Here is a 20,364-nt window from a genome sequence, read left to right as displayed (position 1 = left end):
TGTAGTGACATTGGATAATAAAACCATAGAAGTGACAAAGCTTACTACCAAGCATTATCTGGGAGTCAAGAATACCTTGTATTTGGCTAAGAGGGTGTGTGAACACGATGATGATGAAAAGGTCGTGAAGCAGGTGGTTGATTGCTGCAATCAGTGTCGGCCAGTGGACCCAGTCTCAGTTAAATGGAATCACGGACGGCTGTCAGTTGACAAGGTATGGCAGAGGCTGGCAATGGACGTTGCGTATGTTAATAAAAGATCTTTACTGACCCTGATTGACTGTGGACCAAGTCGCTTTGCCATGTGGAGAAGACTGCCAAATGAAACTGCTGCCACAGTAGCCAAGGAGTTGCATAGAATATTCTTGGAACGAGGAGCTCCAGACGAGGTGCTATGTGACAATTGGCCACGCTTCAGAGGCTCTGAGGTGACTCAATTTGTCAAGGAGTGGGGAATAATACAGGTGTTCTGTTGTGCATACAAACATTCGGGGAATGACATAATAGAGCGCAACCACCGTACAATTAAAAGAATGGTGGTCTGAACTGGTGGTTGGGTGGAAGGCATGGTCTATCGGTATAATAACTCACCCAACTCTGACAGCATAGTTCCTGCAGCAAATCTGTATCAGTATGAGGCCAGGTTATTAGGAGCACCCAAGGTTATTGGGTTACCAGGAAAATTGCGAGATACAAAAGCCAATCCTTATCAGGCAGGCAATGTGGTGTATGTGAAACCGAGGAACATGCGAACTAATACGATACGCAAACAAGCTAAAACGACAACAAGAGTGGTAGCAGATCATGTAGTTGCTGTGGATGGTTCAAATAGACGCGTGGCCGATGTAAGACTAGCCATAGCTGGCTCGAAAATATCACGGAGTTGTGACTGCCTGGCGACCAATGGAACTGTAGAATACTGTGTAGGTGATGGTGATGACCAATTCAGTGAATTTGATGTTGGTGAGCCCAGCAATGATACTGACAATAGCGAGAGCAATGGTGACAGTGATTTACGTGAGAACGATACTTTACCTCTCGAGTGAGACGGAAGGTTACCTCCGTACTTGAATGATTTTGTTCTTTACTGACATTGCAGGCACATTTATATGATCTAGAGATCAGGGGAGAATGTGAATTGGAATACTTATCGTATGTGTAGTAGGATTAGATCTGTCGTTGTATATGTCATTTATAATAGTTTTAGCGCTGACTGCATTCAATCATCTGTTAAAGTAATCATGATATGTTTCGTCATTAGTTAGTCTTGCCTAAGGTATTTTATTATAAAGCAATTATGCTGTGGTTTTCGTAGCTGTTTTTGCTGTTGATGAGTTATGCTAGTAACATTGTGTTGCTGGAGTCAGTGAGCTACATGTGTTTGAACAATAAAGGAGAGTATGCAACAGAGCTGCAGTTGAGAGGCGTTTAGTAAGATTAGTAGACCAAGAAACGGAACTTACAGTATATACAGACGCAAATATTTTGCTAAAATTGCTGACAAAATCTCCTAAAAAAATAGTAAACATATTTCATTCACTTTTTGGAGCTTCATATAAAGCTCACAAGTGGGTAACAACCTAGAATGCTGTTGTTCTTGCAATGACTATCTTGGTACATATAACCATAAAATGCTTGGTCATAAACAGCACAACTCTCTTCTTATTCTGCAGTATGCATTGCATCAGCTGTTAATTGTGTTTCATCAGTTTTAATAAATTAACAAAGTTTCAACAATGTTGTCTTCTATGGCGTGCAGATTTTTCTTATGTATGGGCAACAACGGAGGTTCATTGTCATGGTCCATAATTGACATACCTTAGGTGAGCAGTACCAGCATCTTAGGTGAGCAAGAGTCAACCACATCACCACATCATTAAATTTTTTTGGCATGCTGAAGAATGCTCATCATAGATCATTTGGCACTTCCATTAATCTTGGTGCATGGGCTTTGGCAGGATACTAATAACCTTACCTAAAATGTGCCATTTTGTGCTTAAAAGTGTGGAACACTTCATCACCAATGAGGCAATGACTAAGCTGTTCTTGCAATCCTCGCCTAGTACCATTTTATGCTGATATCTAATGGCACATGTCAATTCCATGCGAAAAGCATATTTGAGCCTAACTATAGTGGAGTCTAACATATCACTGAGTCCAACTCTACTGTATCTTTTTTCAAGGCATTACATTGCACCAAAAAGCAATTTCTTCTGAGTGACAGCTCTGTTCTTTGTAATTCTCTTGCTTGCCTGGTAATTTCTCCGTATGATTTTGTTGGCCCAATGATTGCTCTTATCCAATGAGTGAGCCTTACACAATAACTAAGTCATAATCATTCATCATTATGACTAGCTAAAACCTCATCATGTTGAGCCATATTGCACACCGTATGGTTTTTGTACAGTTCTTTGAAAATATTAACTTGTAGGAATGTCCTACATATCAAACCTGTCCCACTACCTTCAGTCGGTCTTGCAATTACTGCCACTGTCTATGTTTTGTCACACACAGCAACTATGTCATCAGTAATACGATGCTCAACAAAATTGTCCAGCTTTCTGTAATTCAACGGCGGTATGATGCTTGGCACGAGCTAATTTTTAATTTTTTCATGTATCCTTTTGAAAATTGAATAATATGCTCAATACTGTAGCGCTTGCATACCTAAGGGTCTTGAGTCTATTTGTAATCAGAAACCCTAGTCAAAAGCTGCTTCTGTAATTCACCAAACCACTGTCAGACAAATCTTGACAAAAACAGGAATAAAATCAGGATCTGCAATTCACCATAGATTCAAGGCTCCTTCATGTTCCTTACGCACATGCCCTAATGATTTTACAAGTTAGGCTTGTATAGTTACACCAGTGCAGCTATGCTGCCACAACATGCATTCGACATAGATTTCTCTTATGAATATCATACAGAGTCTGAGCTTTGCCATATAGTGACTCATGTGATTGTTAGGATGTCTTCATAAGAGGCAGTCAACACCACAATTGCTCAGCTTCGTTACTGCTAGTGGATATCCAGGGAACCAGTCTCTTTGAAGCTAATAATAATCTAGCAATAGTTTTCATGTAGAGGCTGTACCATCTGCTATCACAAATGGCCAATCTGGGTTAAGATCCTGCTGTACTTGTTCCATACCTACCATTAGAGTGTTAAATCTTCCTGTCTGCAAGAATCTAAAATAACTGCCTATAAAACGACCTTAGCTACTGGCATAAAGCAGTTAATCTTGGTGGCTGCCCTGAACACTGCCAGGCTGATTTATTTAAGATCTCATGCACGGCTCTACAGAGACCTAATGCAAGTTAGTCGTTAACCAGACATCATTACTTCCTTTTGAGACATAGCGGACTCGACTAACAGTGTGGCCCTCACTACCCTCACTGCTAACCTTCACCAACTGCCCAGCATCCTTGAGGTCAGGTCGAAGAAACCCGCTCCTGTACTCACAATCACTCACATTCTTCAGCACATAGAGATGCCTCACCTCGTCGATTGCCAACACAATTATGCACTTACTGTCTCATCCATTATATATAATTGATGTATATGTAGAAATATGTGTCCACAAACCTGATTTAAAATATCAACTTACGCACTGACATCTAGCATAATCTATGATGCTTGGCTTTCATGAAATCAATGTGAAGTCACCTTTTATTACATCCTTATCCTCACTGGTTAAGCGACCAGAGTTTGCTCATCTAGTACCATCAATTTTGCACAACTAGGTCCGGTAATCCAACTACCAATTAATGACTGCCAATGCCTGGACACCATTTTGTTATTTATTTTTCTACCAGTGTTATTATTCTTCTTTTCAACATATTTTATTTAATGCTAATTTATGTTATTTTTGTACAGCCCATCATCTGTTAGACTTTCTATTGATATTACTATATAAACAATGATTTTAACGATGTGTTTTTGGGTTAATGTTTGCAGTGCACAAAACAACTATAAAACTAGTTAGCCTGGAGAGTTAGTAAGAGCACAGTAAAAGTTTTGTACTGTTTTTGTCTATGCATTGTAATACAATAGATGCTCTAATAATGTAAACCTCCTTTTACACAAGTTCCATTTAACGTAAAAAGTTTATGTTAAGTTTTTGCTTCGTATTACATAATAAATTTTGCATAGTATAAAACGTCAAGTCAGTTTAAGTTCTTTGCAGTACATTTGAAGTACCGTAAAACCTCTATTTGAACACCAAAGCGCTCTATTTTCTACCCTTCCCCATAGTGGCGGTCAAATGGAGGTAGCATTCAAATAGAGATTGGTGTTGTATTTTTCAAATAACTTGTCAGATTTTTGGACAAACAAGTTTAATCCTTTATGCGGGCAAAGCGAATGTTGCCTACATTTTGCACTTTCCTTCGAATGAAGCAACATCAACTATTTCGGATGCAATAAATCGGCTAACTTGTCAAGGATCTCTAAATGAATATGCATTGGGAAACTGAGAAATATCTCTACCATTTAATATTTATTGCTTGCAATTAACGTGCAATGATACTATAAACTGTCTTGCTTTCCAATTTGTTGGTGTTTTTAATTTTTTTATTTCTTTTTAAATTTGAAGTTATATTTTTATTTTATAAATATATTTAATGATGTTGTATGAAAACTCATTGCACTCATTGATATATTAGCTACAGTCTGCAGCCAAAACTGGCTTTTTATGCGCAATAAAAGAGGAGCTATGAGCGTCGATCCATTGTAAGCCTTGCTACGATAGCCACAAGGATGCTATTAAATAGTATGCCATAAACCTGCAAATTTATAAATCATATACTAACTAGAAATTCCACTGTCATACAGTCATAATTCCACTGTCATACTGTCATAATTTATCTATTGCTACAAATATATATATATATATATATATATATATATATATATTCAAGAACAAGTGACATAAGCGAACCATACTTATAATACATGCAGAAACAAAAATAAACATTTTTCAAGATAAAAATTTGCATCGTTTGCTCAGCCAGTTGCGTTCTGATTGTTTGTTGCTTTTGATGAGACGAGCATATTTTGGCTGTTCAATACCTTCGACAATGTTTTCTGACCTCAGCTTTTCTTCTGCACAGCGCAGAAGTGTATGTGTGTCCAAATTTCATGCATTTGTACCGTGGTAATGTGCATGGGATGTATTTCCTAGGTACCAGGATGCCATCTCTTAGCGAGTGGCACATGTGGTGTGAGTTGCTAGATGATGTTCAGACAAGTGGCATTTATTCTGACTCCAAGACCTTTGTGGACAAGCCGCTAAAGCTGCCAAAAGGTAAACTCAGATTTTTCTTTTTGATGAACTGAAAAAATTTTGTATTTTGACCTCGATTAGACTATATAACGCCTCTTAGATAAATTAGCAGGCAGGTATTCAAAGATGAACATTTCTACCTGCAATTTGAACTCTGCTGTCACAAATGTATGTATGTAGATTATTAGTTCCTTCGGTTTAATCATTCACTAAGTTTTGATAATACATGCATTTTCATCTTGTCTCCATGTTCTCTACACAACAAAAATACTGCCAGTATGTAAAAATATTGCAATTCCTGTGTAGCATATCTGATAGCCCAGCGGATGTTTTTTGATAGATTTTCCTTATTAGGACAACTTTTTTCTGTTTGAATTGTTGCACTTTTTAACTAGTTTATACAAAACTTTGTTAATACGAGTGCTACAATTCGTTTTCAGAAGTTCAAAAGTCGGCAAATCTCTTGGGTAAATAATTAAAAAAGCTTGCTTCATTTTTACATTATCAAAGAGGCACAATCTCAAGTTAGAGTTGAACAGCTGTCGCTGACCTCTTCACCCATATTCTTACTATACAGTTTTTCTGATATGACCACTCTCCTTTTTATGAACCTGGGTGTGTTGATGGGAAAGAATAGGGGTTTGCCCTAATCGTCCATACCCTTCATTTCTCGTTTGTGTCCTCGTTTTTTACATGACAGTTACAGGTTCTCAACTCATTTCAACTTACGTGATATGAACAAATTGTATACAACCACTAACAACTATTTCGAAAATATCGTTGCCAGCTGCTTTAACAATCTTCCATCTAATATCCTTTCTCTTAGCAGAGAAATGCATTTTAAACACTATTTGTCAAACTATTTATTCAATTTTAGTGGCTAACTGCTGCCCTTTTTTGTGTTTTACTATTGTTGTAAGGCCTAATTTGAAAAACATATCCATTTGAAATGAAATTATTGCCAATAAAGTAATATATATATATAGTAATATATATATATATATTACTATATATAGTAATATATATATAGTAATATATATATTACTATATATAGTAATATATGTATATATTACTATATATAGTAATATATATATTACTATATATAGTAATATATATATATTACTATATATAGTAATATATATAGTAATATATATATATTTCTATATATAGTAATATATATATAGTAATATATATATATTACTATATATAGTAATATATATGTATATATTACTATATATAGTAATATATATATATATTACTATATATAGTAATATATATATAGTAATATATACATATATATTACTATATATAGTAACATATACATATATATTTCCATCTAAGCTTGACTAAATCTTACTAATTGCTGTTCATGTATCATATATATACTTGAAGCATCATATATATACATATATGATGCTTCAAGTAGCAACTATACTCCAACCTCTCAATCGCGCATGTGGTTTGGTCAGCACTTTGTTGGTAACAGTTGATTACAGTTTACTACAGGATGCCATGATTGTATCAGTTATCCGAACAAGTACTATGAACTGCCTGAGATATAGTTTATCAGCCCGTTGTTTGGGTTTCCCTGGTGTACAAAACCTTACGAGTGCGCCACTAGCTAATAACATCATATATTAATTTTTAAAAGTCATTATTTAGGTGCTCGGCGCATGTGAGTCTGTCTGTCTATTTTGTTGTACAGATTTGTAACATAATAGATGCAGATAGGAGTCACCAGGTTTCTTACAGGGCATATTTGCAGGACAGAAACCAAAAATATTAAAAAGTTCATTTTAAAACCATTGTGAGAGTTCGTTGTTTTTGGTGTTTCTCTGGAAGAACAGATAACTCCGAAATTGTATTTGTCATCCGAAGGCTGAAAACGTATCTATTATGTAGGTTATATTTTAATGTTATAAATTAAAGCTAATATTTAGAAATATAATTTAATGTCAAAAAACAAAGCCTTTTTTAAAGCTTTTAGATAAATAAAGCTTTTTTAATGTCAAAAGTAATGGTGAACCCTGCCTACAAAACCTTCAGAATTTAACATCAATCTAGATGTCCTGTTTGTGCCAGTCAGTTTAATAACATCTCTGATAATACTTACAATATCTTCTGTGAATTTCTGTTCTACTCATATTATTGATAGCTGAAGTGTTGAAGAGGTTCCAAGGAGTGCTAGCAAGTGGAACAGCTGACCTCAAGAGTTTTATTGATGAATGCTTTGACGGAGAAGGACAAGAGCTCATATGTTGTACACCGGAAGGATTCACTAGCAGGTATTGCATGTTTACATATTCTATGGTATTGAGTTGTTGTACGTAGATTGCTCTAAACAATCATTACTCTACTGCTGTACATGTCAGCAGGAACTCTTGTTAGGTTTTCTGGGACAAGTAGATCTTTTTATAATTTAAGCAAAATATTTAGAGATAATTGGATGGAATTCATTTAAAAGTTTCCAATCGTGAGCTTTTTTATTAGGTTAATTCAGTAGAATATCTCCTAAATTTCGTATACCTTAACACCTCTATTTAAACTACATGGTTCTAGGTTTTCAACCCTTTCCCTATGATGGCATTTTATTAGATGTGACGCGCAAATAGAGGTCGGCATTGTATTTTTCAAATAGTTCATCATAATTTTGGAAAAATACATTTAAGGTTTTATCGGCAAATTTAATGTCTCCTATATTTTGCACTATCCTTCGGGCGGAGCGACGTTAACCCTTTTAGATGTAAGGAATCTGCTACGACTTACCACCAATTTGTTGTAGTTCTCTAAATAAGTATGCACTGGGAAGCTGAGACATAATCTCTACCAGTTGATATATATAATATATATAAATATATATACATATATATAAAAGGAGGTGTGAAACGGTTGCCAACAAGTATTCACTGATAAATCATTGCTGTGTACCTGAAACCTTTTTACAAATAATGATAAAAGAAGAAAACTGTTATGCTCTGCAGCAATCATAAACATTTTTTTTATTTTCTATCACTGTTGTTGTCCCGTTTGTGGTCTCGGTCAGCCGGTACCAAGAGGGGATCACTAACTATACCTTCCATATTAAGAGCTCCAAGTAGGAGTAGCAGTAGCTACTATATAACTTACGTGTTTCAATTTGGTTGGTTTTAGTCCTGGTTTTCTCAAGAAAATAAAAGACAAGAAGTTACAGGATTTTGCAAGAGATTTGAATGCTAAATGGGGAGAGTTGGGCAGAAAGGTAGGCATGTTTTTTTGCAATTTCTTTTTCCTAATGTTATTTGAAAGACTGTCACTACTATGTTGAGTTTAAAAATTCCTGATGAAAACCATGACAACGAATGCCGTACTTAAATACCAATAAATTCAGATACCTGAATTTCATTAATATCAAGTCTTCCAATTGTTTTAAAAGTTGATGATTATATTCCGGTCTCCAAATAAAAAAGACGCTCATCGTCAGTAATGAAGCAGATGATTTAATTTAAATTTTTAGAACTCTATCAAACATTTTTATGAAAGACTTGAACACTCCGAGTCTCTTACTTATGGAAAACTGCTGTAGCTATAAGCTCACCAGCGCTTCTCACAGCTTGATAGACACACTTAGTTAAGTAGGCCGGAGTTGATTAATAGGCGTGAGCTCTGTTACAAGACAGAGCTTTTGTAGATATGCAGGAGTGGTAGTACGGGACAGAGCTTTTGTAGACACGTGTGGCAGAATAGCATAAACATTTTGTGAATAAGTTTGATTTGTGAAGCGAGATAGTATTTGTAGATGAAACCGGAAGTGAAGGAGTTTCCTGAAAGGTACTCTCTTCTACACGTCCCTGAGCCCTTCGTAGTGCCTGGTGGTCGGTTCAGAGAGTTCTATTACTGGTAAGTCTACCTCCATTATTCATGGTATACTTTTACATGTAATTGGACAAAAAAGGTATCATAATGAGCACATCAATTTATGTTCTGCTACTTTCTTTGGTTGGTCAAGGAGGTGGGGTTCATCAACAAAAGAATTTTGATTTCAATTTGGAAAGGAATACCTACTGTTAAAATCAATAAGATTGAAAAGCATGCTCAAGTTGGATTTGTCAAACAGCACTGTACTTCGATTTGATTGGATAATATATTAATAGCGAATGCAGTTTTATATCATGTATTCTTTGTCTCATGTTTTTGCTGAAAATTGAATCTCATAACATGGAACAGGAAATATCACGGCTCCTTCTTTGCAAGATTGATTGACTAGTCAATGTTTCAGAAAAATCTGTCTTTTCTCTAAATTTTCACTTTTGCTTTTTATGTGCTGTGCTTTCCCTTTGATTGGGGTTTTTGTCAATCTTATAACGGTTAGTTGTTTGAAAAATTTCCTCTTTAAAGGATGACCATATTACAAGTACAATGGTGACAAAATATCTTTTCCGCTGTTCCCCTGTCATTAAATCCTATTAATACTATGTTGCCATTTTAATCAAATAAAGACCATGCATGAAAAAACCTGCATAAAAACCTTTACATGCTGTGCTATAACTGTTAACGGAATTTAACAGGACTAAGATATGACATATAAAGGTGTAATATTTGCTTTTTGTTTAGGAAAAACAGTAGGCCTAATAGTCGTGTATCTACTTAAGTTCTCACCTTAAAGTACATAAATTATATAATTTTTTTATTATATAGTTCAATGCATCAGAGTCTTGGCTTTCATATGAGCGTATATTCATTACACAAAGAATAATAGAACTATGAAAAACAGGGTGTCAAAAGTAGGTCCTGCAATAAAAAACACTTGGTTGCAGTTCCCACAATGTGATGTGATAATTATTATTTAGCCTTAGGTAGCCAATCCCTTTCGCTGCCATTGAGGCTGCACTTTTCTGTGACAATCGGTGCTGCGGGTTTAGTAAAACGCGTGACGCGTGACGAGGCGTGATGGTCAAAAACACTTATAAATAACGTAGAAGCATTCTAGAACACTCATAGATGATATTTTGATGGTTTTCAGTAGGGTCAAAAAATTTTCGTGACAACGCGTGATGGCTAAAATCGTGCAAAATCGTCATAAAATCGTTCCCAATGGCTAACGTGATGCATTCTACGTAATATCTCGACTGACCAAAAAAATGTTTGAAAAAAAAATTTGATTAAAATATATTAAAACTGCATAGAAGCACTTAAAAATCAATTCTGCATCGTCAGAAAACATATTTACAGTGCTTAGAAAAAAATTCGACCTGTATTAGCCTGAAAATAATCACCCGTCACGCGTTTTACGACCGTTATAGTAAAAAACGACGATGGTTTAGTACGGCGACGGTCACCGTTATAAACGGCGACCGTTTTGCACACGTTTTACTAAACGGGTTGCCGTTTTAGTAAAACGCGTGATGAGTTAAAATACTTCAAAATGACATCAAATCTTTCTAAAACACTCTTAGATGATATTTTGATGGTTTTTGGTTGGGTCAAAAAATTTAACCAAAATTGCGTGACAACGCATGACGGCTAAAATCATGCCAAATCATCGTGAAATCGCTCCTAATGGCTTACTGGATGCGTTTTACGTAATATTTCGACAAACTTTGAAAAACGTGTGATGGTCAAAGTCGGTTTAAAACAACTTTAAAATATTTACAAATGTATTCTACATCGTCAGGAGTCATATTCACGCATGCCTGACAAAAACTTCGACCTGTATTAGCTTGTAAATCGTCACGCGTTATACTATGCGGCTACCGATATAGTAAAACGGCGACCGTTTCGCACACGTTTTACTAAACGGGTTGCCGTTTTAGTAAAACGCGTGATGAGTTAAAATACTTCAAAATGACATCAAATCTTTCTAAATCAGCCTTCAAATAATTTTACCTTGAAAACAAACTCCCCGGTTTGTTAAGACATTATTTAAAAAGCACATAGAATGCCATTGGGAGTAATTTTATGACCTTTGAACTTCACAAACCCCTGGAATGGTAATTACGTGACTTTTACTTTGATAGCAAAACATAATGTAAGCGCCATATTGGAGAGCTAATTGTGTTCTAGTTTCATATGTAAACAAACCGTGAAAAATGATATGACACCGTCTGATGGACGCACCAATCCTCCATTGTTTTGTAGCTCGAGTAAAGTATAGAGATGTCGGTAATGGATACTTGACTTAGTCGTAACTAGGGACTGTCGGCCAATGTTACATGACAGCACTCTAGTTAGCATTTGCACAGTGTACCCAGCTATATTGAATGTACTGTTACCTATAACAGAAATTTGACATCTGTAATCGTTGTGAGCTCCAAAAACCAATTAACTTCTGGAGTAGCCTGTATGATGAGAATCTCGTCTCGAGCACTAACATTACCTGACTTACATGCATCTGATTTTGCGCCACATTTGTTGATAAATTTGCGACAGGTAGCCTTAAACTGTGTAACACTAGGATTATTATTCCAACCACCTAAACAAAAGCATCAATTATAACATTTACATATAATCAACCAAAATGAATGTCTTATTCATATAAAAGCTAATGCCCTTAAAGTTGTCTTGGAACACAATTCAGATTACAGTTATTTGGCATCAAAAGATTCACTATGTTTTACTCTGCTGTGTTGCAAGTGCCAAAAATGTGGAAATGTGATTACAAGCACTTGAAAGTTCAGAATAAACAGTTAATCGCCGCCATCACGAGACCGCAGTAGATTAGAATCTCTTTCCAAAACGGCTCAATTGGGACGTAGTTGTACAAGATGGCTTCTGTTTACACTTTCAATGTGATTGCAAGCTCTTGAAAGCTCAAAAACAAAAAGCCGCCGTAGATTGGAATCTCTTTATTCCAATGACGTAACCACGAAATTTGGTAGCATCTTTGACAGCATCCCCGAGGCTCTCGCCGGTAAAGATGGCAGCTCTCGGCCTCACCTCTACTCATCCCTCGATGCCCAAGCCACTTCTTGGGCACCCTCATCATTTTATCCGCCTTGTTCTCCACAGTAGGTACAAGACGCATAGTGACCGATAATCCGTACTCGATGATCGTGTCACGGATCACCCCTAGCCGACGCTTCACCAGCATCTCTGCAGCACCATTCGTGCGGACACGATGGCGCTCGTCAATTGTATTTGACATCCAATTGACAACTGTGAGAGAGTCAACCGCCAAGATGAAAGTCTTGAACCCCCACGCAATAGCCAGGTTAACACATTGTCCCACAGCTTCCAGCTCGGCAACATTGATGTGTGAATGGTCAGACTCCTTCATCAGCCACGACGCATCCTCAACAACGCTGCCATCAACCTCAACTGCCACACCGAGGCCCAGAGAGCTGGCATCCGTCCACACAACGACCGAACCATTCGGTCTTACGTGCCACGGACCCCTAACAGGGTCCTTCTGACATACCCTCATGAAAAGCTCACTAGCCAGCAAACTGACATCCTTTTCAACAGGGGTATCCCAGGCTCCGTTGCATCCCATCTGCTTCAAGAAGCTGCAATAGGGCCGCAACCAACCAGCCACTTGGTAATGACCGACAAGTCAGCCACAAAACGAGAAAAGCTCTCTCTTAGTCAGCCTAGCTGGCTCAAGATGCATATCGGAAGGTGCAGTTTCCCTCGACATTTGCAAATGTCCACGAGTATTTCCCTTCAGAGAAATGCCCAACAACCGACCTCCATCAAGGCCCTCCGGCTCTTTCGTCGCCAGTCCATACTTAACAAGGTGCTTCCTCAGCTCCTCCATGCCAAGCACAGACTCCTGCACTACTATATTGTCGATATAGTGGTCAGTCCCTCATTGGACCCGCTCGTCGAGCAAAAGAATCTTGCCTAGGATTTTGGTCATGATCCTAGGCGCACACGAAAGCCCGAAGCCTAAACGTGTCAGCACTAGATGGCCCCCTTATACTTCACGATCTGGTATTTCTACAGGTCCTCCGAAACATGGATCTGTAGGTATGCGAACTTGAGGTCGACTACCCCAAGTTTGCCACGCAACTGTCTCCACTTCCGGATTTTCTCGCTGCACACAGCGACCGCGTCACCTCCCGTGTGACTCTTGACAAACGCGTTCAGTTCATGGTAGTCCATGACTGGTCACACTTTGTCCTTTGTTGGTTGAAACACCGCCAAAAGGAGAATAATACCCTCAACGGGCCGACTCCACCTTTTCAACCAACCTTTTGAGATCCAGCGCTCAATCTCAGCACAGTACCGCTCATGCAAGTTAGGTGCTCGAGTACACTTGTACTCCGCGACCCAGGTCTGCAATCCTTTTGGAGATTCCTCAGACCACCGCCAGCTAACGGTCCACCGGCCTTTGGCGAAAGTGGCAATAAAATCAGGGTCGTCGACTCGCAGTGACACCAGATCATTACCCAACCCCGACAATGGCAGAACCCTCGCTGCCCCGCATGTGCAGCCAGCCCCAGTATCCTGCCCTGCAGGTACTTTACAGCATCCATTCTGATAGGGTTTCCCCCACCTGACCGAATACTTCCTCACTTCCTCACTTCCTCTACAGACAGTGACGCCTCCCATGTGGTCAATGACGTCACCACCCAGCAAGCAGTCAACCCCAAGATAGCACAACTTGTCCATAACAAGTGCCGTAACGCCGAAACAGTGTCCCTGTACACCGACGACCACCCGACACTGACCCTTCACATGAGACGCCTTACCATCCGTTGTCAACAGCGAGTGGCTCGGCCTAAGTCGAGTTGAGCCTGTCAGCACCTGCAGACTTACCTGAGTCTGCTCGCTTCCAGTGTCAACCAGACACTGAAAACCGCAACCATTCAGCATTGCTCGAACGACCGGCATACGACTGCTCGTCGTAGGCGCACCAGTTGCCCCGGATAGCCAAGGACTGTCCCGCAGTACACTCTCACTGCTTGCATGTGACCTCTAGCCTCCCTCTGTCACGCCAACGCCACCTCGGGTTCCCCTGATGCTATGGGAGTCCCCGTAAGCCTGGCTTACATGGTGTCCATATGAGAGGATGCGGCGCCCCGAGTTGCATCCTCCTGATGAAAACCCGGCTCATCCTCAGTGAGCCATGCCGCCGCCCCAGTCAGTGGCCGTACAGGACAGTCCCATACAAAGTGCTCCGCGCTACTGCACCGGAAACACCCGACCCTCTTGCCAGAAGAGGTCTTTTTCACCCCGTACCAGACAAAGGCCGCTTAATCTGTGGGCAGTCCTTCACCCTGTGTGGACCCCCACATTGAAAGCAACTATCTTTGCTTTCCGGCTGCTAGCTAGAAGCAGCCCCCAACTGCTTGCCAGAAGCAGTCACCGGCCGGTTACCCGAACTGGCCGCTGAGCTAATTGTTGAGGGGCGACCCTCAACCGCTCTCCGGGAAACCAACTTCCCCCTCACTCGGTTCAGCACCGAGCCAAAATCAGCAGTATACGCCTGATCATGCGTAACTGCTCACTCGTAGACTGACTCGGGCAGCCCTTCATAGAACTTGGTCTTAAACACCATGTCCTCCAGCGCCACCCCCAGTCTACCACCGAGCTGATCTAAGCGGTCCAGGTACACGTAAACTGTCTCTCCGGGTTCGAGTCGACAGCTGACAAAGCAACGCCATGTCTCCTGTCGAGGCATGGCATAATCAGCAGTCAGCACTGCCTCCACGGCGTTCCACTGAGATGCCTCGCCCACCCTCATGCGTCTATGCACTCTGGCAGCAGTGCCATCGAGCATGTACGCAATCAGCACGCACGGAGCAATGTGCTCCAACTCACACAGTCGCTCGTACCGTGAGAGCCATGCGGTTACCTCAACCGCACCATCTCCGGCAAATGGCTGCATCTGCCGGCTCAGCCTTTTTAGAATAGGCCCTCGTGGCTAGTTCATCAGATTCGTTAAAAAAGCGGCATCTAGAATCAACGGTACTGTTCCAGCGCTCGCGGCGCCCTCAGGTGGCTGACCACCTCCGCCTTCGGTAGATGGCTCAGCCTTTTGGCTGCTCCCGGGCTCACTCATGGCTCGCTCGTGCTTACCTCAGCCCAGCTGAGTGGCACCACTTAACAACAAGGCAAAACAAATACAATATATAGGCCAAAATAGCTTGGAAGCTGCTAAGTAAACATTACGCAGTAACACACTGCCAGCCGTGACACTCCAAACCTCCCCTTGTGTCACTCCTACTCTACCTGCACATTTTCCCAGAAAACACCGTCGTGCCAGACTACACCAGTAAGTTTACTCACGAGTCACCAAGACTCACAGACTTTTATGATCCTCAAAACGTAACACAACTCACGAAGAGCGCAAGAGTCACGAGCTGAGCGAACGGAGCTCTGATTCACAATGCCAACATGGCCGATTCTGCTCGTCCGGTGGTGTATGCCTACGAACTAGTGCTGGGCACGAGTACTTTTTGGTCAACGGGTTTAGACCCGCCCCCTTCTGTTCGGGTTTTTCGAGTATCGGGTAGCTAGTAGTGCTAAGCTCGGATATTTCTTTGCCTACAGGTTTTTCGAGTATCGGGTTTGTTGATATGGATTTTATGTTTAAATTTTCCAAACAGATATATTTTCAAATTTACAAAGCAGTTATATTTCTTTTCAATTTATTTATCATTTTCCACAGTTTTTATCGACTGACATTCGTACTCGCAGCGTTAACAAGCGGATTGTTAAACAGTCAAGATAGTCTGAGCCACAGGGAATTTTCATTTCAACAGGTGGCAGAAGATAGGGTCTATGGTAGCTTAAAACTTAAGCATGTTCTATGGACCTCTCTAACCTTTTGTAGATGGTGCTCCAAATCTCATAAAAAACTTTTCATTATCGGCTTTTTCCGTTAGTAAGGCTTGTTGGCTTAGTAAAACTTGGTTATAATTAATTATGTAATCCATAATAGCTAGCTGTGGTAATAAATTTAAACAGAGTTATTAAATTTTCACTGCTACGATCGCGAAACTGATGGCAGTTTCTAACAAGGCGATAGCGGAAACAGACTAAGGACCTATGTGTTATCGGCGAAAGCAAACACGCGCTGTATTAAAAAAGGCATAGATTTGTTTACGAAGCCGATTTGGCTAATTGCGCAAATAAAATTTGATGTAAGTATTTCTACTCACCTTTTAATGACAAGTAATCACTGCTTGACTACAATATCTCCGGTAGGTACGGTAAATAAAGTATGAGATGCTTTATTCTATCTATTAAATTAAAGACTCGTTATACCCCATTGTCGTGCCTCCTTAGCAAAAATGACCCAGAAATGCCCTGTGGGCCCAGACTAAAAGCGCAAGGTGCAATAGACCGAGTTTTTGTTCACACTACCCCACGGATCCGTGTACCAAAACCCGAACTCGAAAGTCAAAACCCGAACCCGAAGGACCGGAATACCTGAAATCTCTATTACCCGATACTCGAGAGAAAATAAACCTGCGAGTTCAACGAGTATTACTACCCGTGCCCAGCACTACCACGAACCCTTCCGAGCGACCATCGGGCACCACGTGACTACTAACTCACAAGAACCACCGTTGTAAACCGATTTTGACCATCACGCGTTTTTCAAAGTTTGTCGAAATATTACGTAAAACGCATCTAGTAAGCCACTAGGAGCGATTTCACGACGATTTGGCATGATTTTAGCCGTCATGCGTTGTCACGCAATTTTGGGTAAATTTTTTGACCCAACCAAAAACCATCAAAATATCATCTAAGAGTGTTTTAGAAAGATTTGATGTCATTTTGAAGTATTTTAACTCATCACGCGTTTTACTAAAACGGCAACCCGTTTAGTAAAACGTGTGCGAAACGGTCGCCGTTTTACTATATCGGTAGCCGCATAGTATAACGCGTGACGATTTACAAGCTAATACAGGTCGAAGTTTTTGTCAGGCATGCGTGAATATGACTCCTGACGATGTAGAATACATTTGTAAATATTTTAAAGTTGTTTTAAACCGACTTTGACCATCACGCGTTTTTCAAAGTTTGTCGAAATATTACGTAAAACGCATCCAGTAAGCCATTAGGAGCGATTTCACGATGATTTGGCATGATTTTAGCCGTCACGCGTTGTCACGCAATTTTTGGTAAATTTTTTGACCCAACCAAAAACCATCAAAATATCATCTAGGAATGTTTTATAAAGATTTGATGTCATTTTGAAGTATTTTTAATCATCACGCGTTTTTCTAAATCGGCAATCCGTTTTTGACCATCACGCCTCGTCACGCGTCACGCGTTTTACTAAACCCGTCGGTGCTGTTAAACCCAAAGAACGCTAATAATAAACTAGGACTCTAGATAGATAATCAACAATGCCCGGGGATCGTGCTAACGCCTGACCAATACAAACACATGTTCTGGGTTAATTAATTATGCTTCAATAAATATACTATCGTTGATAAAGGTAATGAAATCACATCGATTAAATTGTGACCTGCAGTCCGTGGCCCCAGAACTATATGTCAATTGCACTTTCGTGAAATCACGCAACGCCTGAAATTAATAAGTCCCAGTCGTGCCCCTCAACATCACAATGAAAAGAGAGGGCTACTGCATAATATCATCGGGAAAACATGGTATGGTACTTGGAATCTGAGTTATTTATCATAGAAATAATCTGTACACGGAGAGCTAATGACATTGATTCCTTTGTCATCTTCATTGGTTCTCTGGAGTTGTCCTACCTTCGCCTGCCACTTGCATCATTATTGTAGTTGATAAATATAGGTAAGTAGTAAGCAATAAAATAAGCGGTAAGAGCACACAACACCGAATGTGAAAAATGTGACGTCACAATTTTCGAGACTATACCATTGAACATTTCTGCGGTAGAGCTCTGGGGAAATCCTATAAACACCAACCAATGTCTGTCTCACTATGTCAAACAATTGCTCATTCGAAAGCCAAGACTCTGATGTATTAAAATATATGATAAAAAAATTATGTAATTTATGTGCTTGAAATACATGCAGGGACATGATCTGAAAATTACGAATCAAGCAACAACACTATACATGGGTTCCATATAGTTCACATATAGACTGCCCGGTAAAGCTTAGCAGAGACCATGGTTGTTACTGGGACACCTGCTGGGCAGTGCAGGGGATGCTCCTATGTGAACTGAATTTGTTGCAGGGACACCTACTGGGCAGTGCAGGGGATGCTCCTATGTGAACTGAATTTGTTGCAGGGACACCTACTGGGCAGTGCAGGGGATGCTCCTATGTAAACTGAATTTGTTACAGGGACACCTGCTGGGCAGTGCAGGGGATGCTCCTATGTGAACCGAATTTGTTACAGGGACACCTACTGGGCAGTGCAGGGGATGCTCCTATGTGAACCGAATTTGTTACAGGGACACTTACTGGGCAGTGCAGGGGATGCTCCTGTGTGAACTAAATTCTGCAGTCAAGTCTATGTTGCTGAACCTGATCCACCTTGTTAATGAGTATGTCTGACTAATAACTTACTTTCTGGATACTGTTACTAGTAACTGTTACTAGTTACTGTTAGTAGTTACTGTTAGTAGTTACTATTAGTAGTTACTGTTACTAGTGAACTTTACTGGTTACTTTGCATTGAATTACCTTAAAACCTCTATTTGAACACCATGCCGCTCTATTTTTCAACCCTTTGTCATAATAGTGGCGGCGAAATGGAGGTGGCATTAAAATAGAAGCTGGCGTTGTATTCTTCAAATAGCTCGTCAGAATTTGGGAAGATAAATTTAATCTTTTTACTGGCGAAACGAATGTCACCTATACATGTATTTTGCATTCTCCTTTGGGCGGAGTGACATTAACCCTTTTAGATACAAAAAATTTGATTACTTACCTCCAACTTGTAGTATGTCTCTGAATCAATATGCATGAGAAAGCCGATAATTATCTCTACCAGTTGATATCTATTGCTTGCAATTAACCTGTGATGATATTATAGCCTGCTTTGCATTTTGTTGAAGCTTTTAATTTTTTATTTCATTCTAAATTTGAAGGAATATATTTATTCTATAATTATTTTTAACAAAGTTGCACTAAGCTCATTGCACCCATTGAGATGTTTTCTACAGTTTGCGGCTTAAGCTGGCTTTTTATGTGCACTAGAACAGGAGTTATTAGCGTTGATCTATCATAAGCTTTATATAACCGCAAGGAAGCTATCAAATAATGTGCTATAAATCTGCAAATTTATAAGTTAGGCCTATATAATAGTAATAATCAATCTAATGCTGCAATTATATGCTTAAGAATATGTGAAATAAACAAACCATTCTTATAATACAAGCAGAAACAAAAATTAACATTTTTGTAACAAAAATATTTGCATCGTTCGCTCAGTCAGTTGCATTCTGATTGTTGCATTTTTTAGAACGATTTACTTTTTTTCTGTTTATTCAATACCTTCCATAATGTATTCTAACCTCAACTATTCTTCTGCACTGCTGAACTAGTCGATACTAACGTCCAAACAGTTTTGTTTGCAGAGCAAAATCTTTACACATTGCATTTTGCATAAATAATGATAGACTTTTAGCCGCATGCTCTTTAATAATAACTTTTAGCCTAAAACTGATCGTTCATTTACCATCATAAATGTAAACCACTTTGTCATATTTATCGAAGCATCAAGACCGCGTTAAACAAGGAGCTATTATTAGCCTGATACAGCTATTAATTATTTCTATAGTGTTGGTTTCAAAATTTTAACGAAAAAAAACCGAAAGCTTTGGAGTTAGAAAACAGACTTCAATACGAATAGAAACACTGATAGAATTAGGTGTTATTGAGTCATTATTAATTCATTTTTGTGCACACTTTTCTACAGATCACTTCCTGTTATGGGTTCATAGAAATCAAACAATCACAAAGTGGCGGTCAAATGGAGGTTGCGTTCAATTTAAGGGTGGCACTCTATTTTTGAATTTGAAATTTTGAATTGCGTATTGGCGAGGATTGTATTTGAATTGCGCATTGGCTGGACACACAGAAAAAAACAAACGCCTTCATTTAAAGGTTGGAATGGTAAATGCTGTAGATGTTTAATAAAAATAAAGTTTTTGTGTAAAAAAGTTTTTATTTATTTGGGCAGCGCCGGGCATTCACCTAGTACGCT

At 39.3% G+C, this 20,364-nt stretch overlaps 1 protein-coding gene across 1 annotated transcript in view; it reads left to right on the top strand.

Annotated features, from left to right (window-relative positions):
- Positions 1–5,186: 5,186 nt before the first annotated feature.
- Positions 5,187–20,364, top strand: part of LOC137387291 (trehalase-like) — a 34,917-nt gene continuing 19,739 nt past the window's right edge. Inside the window, exons 1-5 of the mRNA XM_068073661.1 lie at positions 5,187–5,304; positions 7,439–7,568; positions 8,434–8,521; positions 9,059–9,159; positions 18,608–18,700. Of these exons, the coding sequence (XP_067929762.1) occupies positions 5,190–5,304; positions 7,439–7,568; positions 8,434–8,521; positions 9,059–9,159; positions 18,608–18,700 (527 nt within the window). The 5' untranslated portion in view covers positions 5,187–5,189. The remainder of the gene's footprint in view (positions 5,305–7,438; positions 7,569–8,433; positions 8,522–9,058; positions 9,160–18,607; positions 18,701–20,364) is intronic.

Source organism: Watersipora subatra, chromosome 2 (genome assembly GCF_963576615.1).
Source record: "Watersipora subatra chromosome 2, tzWatSuba1.1, whole genome shotgun sequence".
NCBI lineage: Eukaryota > Metazoa > Bryozoa > Gymnolaemata > Cheilostomatida > Watersiporidae > Watersipora > Watersipora subatra.
Note: the sequence above shows the minus strand (reverse complement) of the source record. Positions and strands in the feature narration are given on the sequence as shown.